The sequence below is a fragment of the Aegilops tauschii genome, chromosome 4 (assembly GCF_002575655.3).
Source record: "Aegilops tauschii subsp. strangulata cultivar AL8/78 chromosome 4, Aet v6.0, whole genome shotgun sequence".
In the NCBI taxonomy this organism is placed as follows: Eukaryota; Viridiplantae; Streptophyta; class Magnoliopsida; order Poales; family Poaceae; genus Aegilops; species Aegilops tauschii.
The window spans coordinates 72,153,974-72,164,885 of NC_053038.3; the positions used below are offsets into that span (position 1 = coordinate 72,153,974).

General features: G+C 51.2%; 1 protein-coding gene and 1 pseudogene across 1 annotated transcript; one reads left to right on the forward strand and one right to left on the reverse strand.

Moving 5' to 3' along the window:
• The first annotated feature begins 236 nt into the window (after nt 1-236).
• LOC141021664 (uncharacterized) lies at nt 237-1,514 on the forward strand (annotated as a pseudogene).
• A 2,036-nt stretch (nt 1,515-3,550) lies between these two features.
• On the reverse strand, nt 3,551-7,857 carry LOC109742209 (ABC transporter G family member 25). The gene is made up of 3 exons (XM_020301300.4): nt 7,235-7,857; nt 6,266-7,112; nt 3,551-4,893 (listed from the first exon to the last, which is right to left on the reverse strand). The coding sequence occupies exons 1-3, from the start codon at nt 7,361-7,363 to the stop codon at nt 3,926-3,928; spliced, it is 1,944 nt and encodes a 647-aa protein (XP_020156889.1). The 5' UTR covers nt 7,364-7,857; the 3' UTR covers nt 3,551-3,925.
• Nucleotides 7,858-10,912: the final 3,055 nt, after the last annotated feature.

Here is a 10,912-nt window from a genome sequence, read left to right on the forward strand (position 1 = left end):
AGAATCATCGTAAATTTTCAGCTCGTTTGGACTCCGTTTGATATTCCTTTTCTGCGAAACTCAAAAACAAGGAAAAAACAGAAACTGGCACTGGGCTCTAGGTTAATAGGTTAGTCCCAAAATCATATAAAATGGCATATAAATGCATATAAAACATCCAAGATAGATAATATAATAGCATGGAACAATCACAAATTATAGATACGTTGGAGATGTATCAGAACGCCATGGCCGCGATGGAAGTCCCGACGTCTGTCCTCCGTGCGATTGATGCCCTGCGGCGCTCCTTCCTTTGGTCCGGTGCGGACAAAGCGTCGGGGGCGCAGTGCCTTGTCGCTTGGGACCGCGTCACCCGGGCCAAGGATGAAGGTGGTCCGGGGGTGCGCGCCCTGCCGGTCCAGAATTGGTGCCTCCTGATGAAGCTCCTCCACAGTCCACACTCTTGCCAGGACACCCCGTGGGTGCGCTGGGTTTGGGGTGAGCTGGGTCGCTCATTGCTAACCCCAGCGTCGGCCATGTCGCTCCTCGGACCACATTGGGCCTCCCTGGCCAAGCTTATGCCTCTGTACAGGGCGATCACCAGGGTCTCCATCGGGGACGGGCGCACGACGGCGTTCTGGCTCGACTCTTGGCTCCCCGGCGGCGCCCTCTCTGTCCGGATGAGCTCTCTCTTCTCCCACACCACCTTGCCGGATGTCTCGGTTGCCCACGTCATCCAACACGGGCTGGACAGGGGGCTTGTCCCGCGGCTGAACAACACTGGGGCGCGGGAGCGTGAGGTCCTCCTCCCCATCATCCAGGCGCTGGTGTTGTCTGAGGGGGCCAATGTGCAGACACTTCGCCCTGGCTGTGCCAAAGGCGCCGCTCTCTCCTCTGCCGGGGTCTACCAACTCTGCCACTTCGGTGGAGTGAGAGCGCTGTTCGTCGACTTCGTCTGGGCGAACTACGCCCCCAGCAGGGTCCGATTCTTCGCCTGGCTCCTGGTCCAAGCTCGGATACACACGAGGGATGTCCTCTTGCGTAAACACATTGTTGAGCCTGCCGGAGCAGGTTGCCCAATCTGCTCGACGCTGCTCGAGACGGCCGAGCACCTCATCTTTGCCTACCCCTTTGCCCGGCAGTTGTGGGCCTCGGTTGGGGCGACCGATGGTCTCCTCCGTCAAGCTGCTCCACCTTATGTCCCCGCCAAGCTCGCCCCCCCCCCCCCCGCCCGGACGGGGACGACCTTCCTGCTCCTATGCTGTTGGCAACTTTGGAAGCACTGCAACATGGTCGTCTTCCAGGGCTTGCCCCCGTCGCTTCCCCGACTGCTGCAACTATGTAGAGAGGACGCCGTTCTCTGGCGTGTTTGCCTCCCAGCCGCTCTTAAGCAGGCTGTTGATGTGTGGCTAGGGTGCCTAACCCCCCTGATGTTACACCCTACCCCTTCCTCCTCCTCCTCCTCCTCTCTCTCTGCTTGTAAAAATGTACTGGTGACAGATGTTTTACTCGGGAGTTTTGGCCCAGATATATGACAATTTAGGTGGGGAAATCCCCCCCCCCCCCCCCCCCCCCGCGCGAAAATTCAAGAAAAAAATCTAAGTGAGTTGTAAACAAATATAAGATGTTTCAGATATTTATTTATGAAGGGAGTTTCAGATATTTATTTGTAGACGGAGCACAAGTACACGGTACACTAAATCTTGTGTTTGAGTTTAGTTAAAATCTTAATACCCATTTAAGTTGCATGACAAATGTGTAAGTTTAGTACCACACTGTTAGCTTGGTGAAAGAAAAACACCGATATAAAAGGGGAGATGTTCTAGTCTTCCTTGTACCATGAGAAATGAGCAACAACGCACATGCTTACTCATTCATTTCGTGTCGTGTGAGTCGAGTTTGTGCTAATATATGCACCTTATTAGAAGAACTACAAGTTTGCATGGCAGTACACTGTCCGGCTCTAGTTGTACAACCCATTTATGTAGAGGAGATACAAAAGAGAAAGAGGCTACACACACAATGAAGAATAGAGCAGAAAACAAAACACACCCTCTAGCCGAGTCCTTCTAGTGCTGAGCTGCTTCTATGATGACCGTGTGCACCACCGTCCAGAACGATAGCGCTTCGAAACCACATCCCTTGAGAGCCTGCACCGGCTGAGGAGCGATAAGGGTTTTGAGGAGCAGCTCGGAATGACTACTCGCATAAATTCGAATACATCTGACGTTTCTCTGCATGCTTCGACTGCTTACTCTACGACGGATGACCACCTTGTTTTTCATAACGATGGCTGAAGAAGTTCTTACACCTGAGTTTTCGGTGCCTTCGTATGTTCTCTCCCTCCCTCTGTTCACATGTGCCCTTGATCCATATGCCTATATGCGATGTTCCTAGTCTGTTGTATGTGATTTGTCATGTCAGTAATTTTGTGATGATGCTAATCTAAATTAAGCTTAAAAGAAAATATGTATAATATTAACATATACCCCTAATCTGAATTTAGGGGGGGGGGGGGTTGTACCGAAGGAGAAGTATTGTGTTTTTCTTTGCCTTCGTGTTTCTTGTTTCCTTTTTATTTCTTTTAGTTTTTCCTCATTATTTCCCCACTTTAATTATTCAAAATTATATTTTACTTTTCTTTTTACACTTTTTATAATTTCATTAGTAAAAACACATTTTCATGTTCGTGATCATTTTTATCAAGAGTACATTGTGATTTTTTTTCCAATTTTTTAAGTGTACTATGAACATTTTTTAGTTCATGGTGTACATTTTTTTATATGATGGCCATTTTTAAAGTGTTCACGTATTTTTAGAAATATGTTCACCAACTTTTAGAAAATGATCACATATTTTATAAAAACAAAATCATGTAGATATTTATTGCATATTTTCTTAAGAAAAGAATCAAGGAGTTTACGGGGACAAGAAACCTTACCAAACTGGAGCAGACCCAAAAAACCAAACAAAAAATCACCCAAAACCAGATGAACGCTGCTGGCCGGCCCGTATGTTTGGAAGCATGCGTTGCCTTAACATTTTGACGCATTTCGTAGCGGTACAAAGTGTCTCCTTAAGATAAATAACAGTGCAAGATGGGCTCCCAAGGAAAACAATTAAAGGTGTGTTCTACATATTGCAATGGTGCCATGGTCGAGGATGCTACCCAAAATAAAATGTTCGAAGATGCTCGCTTCAAGGATGAAAGCGAACCTCAAATGGAGAACGCTTACGGTTTGGCGAAAGTGGTAACGGGATTGCCAATGTACCGTTGATGATCTACAAATGAACATACTTCCACTATATAACTATATAGAAAGGGTAGGTACGATGATAGAGAAGTGTATGTTTTCTTTTCACTGTTGTAATAGGGCGCATAATGCTATAAGATTATTTCAGTATTGTACGCATTGTGACGAGTATAGGATGCGAATTCACACTGTTTCAGTATAATAACTGTACTCCACTGAGGAGTGAGGGATCTCAGATTCAGCATCACATTAATTTGGACCGATCTGCGCTTGTATGTCCCAAAGGGAGCAATTTGCATTCTCTCACACATTCATCATCGATAATGATTGTAATGAATCGATCTGATTAGAGAGAGGAATAACATTACACCAGGTTAATCGTAATTGGCCTGCCGGAAGAGACTTGTTGATCCAGCAAGAAACGAAACCAACCAACAGAAAGGGGGAACAAATATCAAGAAGAATAAGAAGACCTGGTTACCGACAACTACATCCCTTTCGTCAGTCCAGCACCCCGTACGTGGAGCATCTTCCCCGACGCCGACGTCGGGCGTCACGCACGGGTCAGTTCAATTCAGTCGCCGTGCCCGCGCGCGCGCGTTCGCCGGCGTCCGTTGCTTATATATCATGCGACCTGGTCGGAATGGTTAATCGATCGACACCTGCTACACCTGCTACGGCTGCGGTGTGGATCACGTCCTGACCCGGCGCAGGGCGAAGTATGCCAGCAGGCGGTAGCCGAAGAACATGGCGACGAGGGCGGCGACGCAGGTCCACGTGCCGGCCTCGCCGTGCGTGGACTCGAGCGGGAGCAGCTGGGCGAGGTGCCCGCTGTACTGCACGGCGATGAGCAGGCGGTAGCAGTAGTAGGTGAAGGAGGAGTACTTGGCCCAGATCATGAAGATCGGCACGTTGTGGACGTAGAAGCCGCCGGTGAGGAGGTAGGCGAGCATGATGACGGTGGCGAGCGTGGAGGCGCGCTTGGCGTCCATCATGAGGGCGCCGATGGCGAGCCCGAGCCCCTCGGCGACGAGCACGTAGGAGAGGATCACGACGAGCGTGAGCGCGAACGCTGCGGGCGCCGGGTTGAGCCCCGCCATGAGGTAGACGATGACGGTGAAGGCGGCGGGCAGCGCGAGCTCCATGGGCAGGTCGCCGGCCATCCTGGCCATGAAGTAGGAGGAGAGGGAGTACATGCCGGAGGCGCGCTCGCGGGCGAGGACGGGGCGCTCCTGCGGGAAGGCGAAGACGGCGTTGAAGGAGGCGAAGACGCCCCAGAAGATGGAGATGAAGAAGAGGAGGCCCATCCGGTCCTGCACCTCCAGCGGCGTGGAGCGCCACCACATGGCCCCCGCCACCAGCGCCGGCGCGATGATCTGGAAGAGGCGGAGCGACGTGAAGGTCTCGTGGCGGCGCTCCTTGAGGCTGCGCCGGAGCAGGATGGCGAACTGGTTGGTCCAGCTGGTGCACCCAGACCCGCTGCAGCTCTCCAGCGGCTGCTCGCCCGCGCCGCCGCCGGCGTGACCATTCTCGACGTGCGCGCCGGCGCCGATGGCGGCCTTTACCTTGGGGGCGAGCTCCCTGGCGTAGGACGCGATCAGCGACTGCTTGACGCTGACTCCCTCCGCCGCGCGATCGCTGTACTCCGCTTGCGCAAAGCCTGCACAGACACACATCGAACAGTCAGAAATACAACCTTTCACGTGGTCTAGAAAAGAAAAGTTGGCGATAATGGGCATCATGATCATCAAACAGCGACAACGATAGGCGCGTGAACGTTCAGTCTGCGTCTGCGGAATCTAGCGGACGTCGCAGTGAACGAACGGATCATAACGAGTTTCGTGTGCGTGCTCTGATGATGTGCCGGTGCAGTCAACAGGTTCGTGCCGTGCCAAGCCAAGCTAAGCAGCAGAAAAGAAAATGACTCTTTCTTCCATCTCTTTCTTCTATCTCGAAAGGGCGCGGAATTGCACCGAGAAACGATTCCTCCTGTCTAAAGCGGGCGGTATATCTCCAACTGTAGCGACACAGGCGCCCGGAACAATATCGACGGTGGTTGCCTCCCGGGATCCGCTTCTCCTTCCTTCTCATCCTCATCTCAGGTGAGGTGGCCGGTGCTAACGCGCCACGGGAAAGACGACGCTAGCTGCCACAGCCGGAAACGGATCCAACTGAAAGCTGCCACAGGTGTCGGACGGATCTACCTACGTATCAACTATTCATTTCTTCAGTTGTCTGATGAAAGTACGTACAGCACTGAAAACACATGCAGTTCTAGCAAGCCTCCAGTCTGCGTATAAAGTGAGGTTGGGAGGAGCATGATGGGATCTTGATGATCCGCGCAAATGGCTAGTGAGATGTGCTTGGGATTTTCTTTGTCTTCTTCAGAAAACTTGTGCGGCGTAGGTCAAATCACCCGTGAAGTGGTAAGCCCGGTCGCCAAAAATGCGGGCAGGTTGCCGCCGAGAGTTCTTTCTTTCTTGACTAGACAGTGGTTACATTACACTACACCGGAGAAGTAGAGTAGGGGGAACGCACTGGACTGGACTGTGTGGCGAGAGCTATCGGCATCGGTCCAGTATTTATGATGTGCAGCCCCACTAGCAGCGTCCCACCGATGGGAGCCCTCCGTGACATGTGTCCGGTGGGTGCGATTATTCAGCCATAATTAAAGTGCTTTGCGCAAAAGCTAGCACACTACTGCTAGTACTAGCTATCTAGGGCACTCGCACCGCTCTTTTTGGTTGTGCACCTTCTCTCGCTCTTCCGATCTTTTTTGTTGGGTGCACTCCACACTCGCCTGCCGGATTTGTTTTGCTCGTCTCCAATGTCATCATCACTAATCCAAAAATCTAGTCACCCGCGATGCTAAAAGGGGGACATAAACATGTACGTACGCTACTATTCCTGCTGCCTTAGCTTTCAGTTTCCTCCTCTAGATTGTGTAGTGCTTCGGTGAATCTAGATCTCTAATCTTACTCTAGTTGGCTAGTTTCATGGAAAGAAGGTTAATTACTGGCGTGAGTGCTCACCATTAGCGAGGTCGAGCATGAAGTCGGCCGGGTTGACGTGGAAGCCCGGCGCGAAGCCGACGGAGGCGAAGTAGTCCATGGCGTCGCGGCCGGGGCCGTGGTACATGCAGCTCCCCTCGGAGAGCAGCAGCACGGAGTCGAACGCCCGGTACACGCGGCTGGACGGCTGGTGCACGGACAGCACCACCGTGCGCCCCCTGCGCGCCAGCGCCGACAGCGTGGCCACCAGCCGGGACGCGGCGGTGGAGTCCAGCCCGGAGGTGGGCTCGTCGAGGACCAGCAGGCTCGGGTTCACCAGCAGCTCGTGCCCGATGCTCACGCGCTTCCGCTCGCCGCCGGACACGCCGCGCACGAACGCGTTGCCCACGATGGTGTCGGCGCAGGCGCCGAGGCCCAGCTCCGCGATCACGGCGTCGGCGGCGGCCAGCTTGGCGGAGGTCGGGGCGGAGGTGGGGAGCCGCAGCATGGCGCAGAAGGCGAGGGTCTCGCGGACGGTGAGGTGCGGGTGGAGGATGTCGTCCTGGGCGACGAATCCCGTGCGGCGCTGCACGGCGCGGCACGGGGCGCGGCCGCCGGTCAGGACCGTGCCCGAGTAGCGGCCGGCGAGGCGGCCACCGAGGATGGACAGGAGCGTCGACTTGCCGCTGCCGGACGGGCCTAGCACGGCCAGGACCTCCCCGGGCCGCGCCTCGCCGGTGATCCCCTTGAGTATCGTCCTCTCCTCAACAGCCGCCGACACGCCGCCGAGGCCACCACCACCACCACCCGAGTGCGATATCCTTCCCGGTGGCTCCTTCGCCGGCCCCGCCGTCCTCTCCACCTTGACGCGGTACGCGACGTCGATGAACTGCAACACACACCATCGAGCGCACGCCCGCCGTCATAAACAAGTCGGCGACTGAAAGTTCAAACCGTGCGCGCGTGCGCATGCAGCAGCACGCACGCACGATCGGCCATGCATGTACGTACCTGGAGATTCAGCGGCGTGCAGACGGACGTGAGGAAGCAGTCCATCTTGGACGACGGCGCCGGCGCGGCCGTGGGCGAGACTAAGCCGCCGCCGCCGCCGCCATGCACGCTCTGCCCGTTCGGAGGCATCGCGGTCGCGGCTCGAACTTAATTTTGCTCGACACCACACGATCGATATGGACCAGCAGAGACGATCGACGCTGACGACAAAGAGAAAGAGCGAGTGGAAATCTGACGGCGAGACGAACGAGAGTGGTGGAGGTGGAGGTGGTTGGCGAGAGCTCGGTCGAGCGGGATGGGATGGTGGAGGTGGTGATCGATCGGGTATGAGAAGATCGAAGGGGATGTGGGAGGTTGGAGGGGTATATAAAGGAGGGGGAGGCCATGGCACATGGACATGGAGGTGGTGAGGGCCACGTCACCGGCGCGGGGGACGGGGCACGTGGCGGGAGGGGCGCGGCGAGTGGAGTGGCGGGCCCACCGGCGGCGGTGAGCTTTTGGCGCGCGGCACCCCACCCATGCCCCCGCCTTTCTGGTTGGACCGGCGCCGCTGGGGTCGCCGTGGAAGAGAAGAGAAGAGAGGTGAGCGAGCACACGTTGCTGCTGGCTGCGTTTGGTTTGGTTCGGGGAATCGAAGCGAGGAGGAAGAAAAGCGCGCGCGCGAGAGGCTGGTGCGCGAGGTGGTGCGGTGGCATCAGCAGAGCGCACCTGCGTGCGCGCCCCACCACGGGCATCACAGCCCTGCCCGGACCTCCTACTGTGCCGGGGCGGTTAATATTAACAAAGCCGCGGTCGCGGATTTTACAAAGTGACTATTGACTTGTCAAATTGCTGTTTCTCAGTCAACTCAGTCGCTGGACATCCTCGAGCGTAATTTTTTCACAAAACATTGTGCGCAGTTAGGCCTAGAAACGCAATGTTTGTTACTATGGTTGCATATTTTGATGTAGAGGACCTGGGTTATCCTCTTTTTGGGAAGAGAAGTTGCATGTTTACCGTGTAAATAAAGTTGCACGTAATCTCTAAACGTGCAGCCGTCTAGTAGACCATCACATTAGAAACCATCGATTTAAAGGTAAAAGTTTTTCCATCACCCGATTATTATTTTCAAAAACGTCGAATTTATATACCCTTCGAGGAAGCTATGCAATGTACAGAGTTTTTTTTCGCGGGAAAAGGATTTTTATTCCATATTGAGAGAGTTACAATCGAGAGGTAAAAGATCCTCAATACATGGTGGTCCTACATGCATCCACACAGCCGTGGTACACTCTATGCGACTATAATTTGCCAAACGATCGGCAACTCTGGTTTGATCACTATTCAACTTATGAGGAATAAACTCCCTATGTCTCATCAACTCCTTAATTTCAGCCACAAGATGACCATAGGCAGAACGAAGAAGTCCGTTCCCTGATAGACATAACAACGCCTCACTTGAGTCAGATTGAACGATGACCGAAAGAGTGGAATGTTGTATAGCTAGCGCCATCCCTTGCATGATTGCATGAATCTCAGCTTCCAGAGAATTGGTACAATTGAAAATGTATTCCGGTCAGTTGTGTGTTTGTGGTACTACTAGTAGAATTCATCAATCAAAGTAAAAAAAATGGAGACATTTTTTTGTCTTTAAATAATGGGCTGGTTCCAATTTTGTGTTACTAGTAGTAAAATTCATCATAGAGTACATGAACGTTAGTAAAACACATTTGATCCCAAAGACTTGGAATTGGAAAAATCTCGTCTTTGAGCTATATTTTTAGTCAAACCAATATGACCAATTAGGTTTCTTTATAAAAGGATGACCAATTAGGTGGTGTGGACTCGCAGGAGAACAAATGTAGGGAAGTAAAAATGCATAAATAAACTAAAGATGCTGAAAAAATAATAAACAACACATAGCGTGACCATGACTTCCTCTCGTATTCCTTCCCTGGCCATAGGCGGTTAGGGTAAACTCTCTCATCCAGGCTTCGGCGGCAAGCCTGTGCCTGGCGCTCCGGCGGCCGGTGGTGGGGTGAGGGATCCCGGTGTCTTCGCTCCGGTTTATAGTTTAGGTTAGGGTTTTTTAGTCTGTGCATTTGCGTCGCTCGGACAGATGGCTGCGCTTCTTCTTCGACTTTTCCTTCTAGGATTTGATCCTCCACGAGTTCTTCCGTCTGGACGTAATCAGCGGAGCACTGGTGTAAATTCCTGTCATCTCCTCGGGCCGGTGAGGTTAGAGTTTCTTGTCATATGTCAAGATTTAGTGTTAGGTGCTTCAGATCCATGCAAGAGTTCAACCAATACAACTGCAACTTCAGGCCGCTAGTTCTTAGGGGCACGTGCGCGAAGACTTCCTGACGGTCATCGACAAGGTCAAGTAGGCCCCAATAGGGGAGCGGCGAAAATGACGCGTCGACAGCTCATTCTAGAGGCATTAGTGATCGTTCGGTGGTCTCTAAACCTTGGTGTAATGTTTATTATGTTTAAGATGCTTTGTATTTTCAATGCACTTCTTTTTCGCCAAAAAAAACAAAAGAAAGAAAGAAACATGTACTTTTTGAACACTATTTTTTATCACTAAATAGGCCAGGGAACAGATTACACAATACGGTGGATTTCGAGGAAAAAAATGAAAACCATGGTTCTCTGAATGATGACCCAAATTTTAATTTTTAAAAATATCATTAGCATTCCACTATTTCGAGTAATTCATGAAAACTGAAACATAATTTAGAAACAATAACTCAAAATCAAGAAATGGTGATTAAGCAATATTAAAAACTTATAAATCATTTGCACTTTTCTGGAGCTCCAGCTTCTTTTCTTACATTCTAATATCCCAACAGTTTTAAGATATTCGTGGAATAATATTACTTTCGGTGATTGCCAATATTTGTTTTCGAGATTCTTATTCACATTATCTAATACTTTGGCCTCCTCTCTTTTTCCACAATTATTGATTTTTTTATCTTTTTCTTTGTTAAAGCACCATCATTGCACTTCATATATGTTGCATCACTTTCCTTTACCTCATCTTGTATCATTTTGGCTGATGTCAAGGATCCAAATTTTCCGTTTTCAAACATTTTAGTCTGGTGTTGAAATTCAAAAAAATAAAATATGGATCATTGAGGCGCCAACAATAGATACTGGCATATGGCATTTTTCCTTTACGACTCTATTTTTTAGCAGGTACCTGATACTTTTGTTGGATCGGTCGATTCTCTCATGCGTGTAGCCTTAAGGCTGAGATGGGGACGTCGAGACCAAACGCAACGTCCCCCGGCGAGCTCTCACCTCGAACAAGTGTAGGATCGAGAAGAGGGGTCTAGAGGGGGGGTGATTTGACCCTTAACAAGTAAAAGTGACAGTTTTTAAGATTTTTCAAGTTAAGGCTGAGTTTAGCACATGTTAAAGGGCACATAATACATTTTACACAAGCATAGCAAGAGTATAGGCAGCGGGAAGAGTAAAGCATGCAAGTGCAAGAATGTAAAAGAGATGTGAATTGGAATGAGCAAACACAAAGGAGAAGCAGATATTTTTGGCGTGGTTCCGATAGGTGGTGCTATCATACGTCCACGTTGATGGAGACTTCAACCCACGGAGGGGAACACTTGCGCGAGTCCACATAGGGCTCCGCCTATGAAGGGTCCACGAAGAAGCTAAAGAAAATATGCCCTAGAGGCAATA

What these genes read in the sequence shown, in the direction of transcription:
- LOC109742209 (XM_020301300.4), bottom strand. Translation starts at nt 7,363, where the DNA reads ATGCCTCCGAACGGGCAGAGCGTGCATGGCGGCGGCGGCGGCGGCTTA. An exon ending in GCACGCCGCTGAATCTCCAG is followed by an intron (nt 7,113 to 7,234) that starts GTACGTACATGC and finishes TGTGTGTTGCAG; the next exon opens with TTCATCGACGTCGCGTACCG. An exon ending in CATGCTCGACCTCGCTAATG is followed by an intron (nt 4,894 to 6,265) that starts GTGAGCACTCAC and finishes GTGTCTGTGCAG; the next exon opens with GCTTTGCGCAAGCGGAGTAC.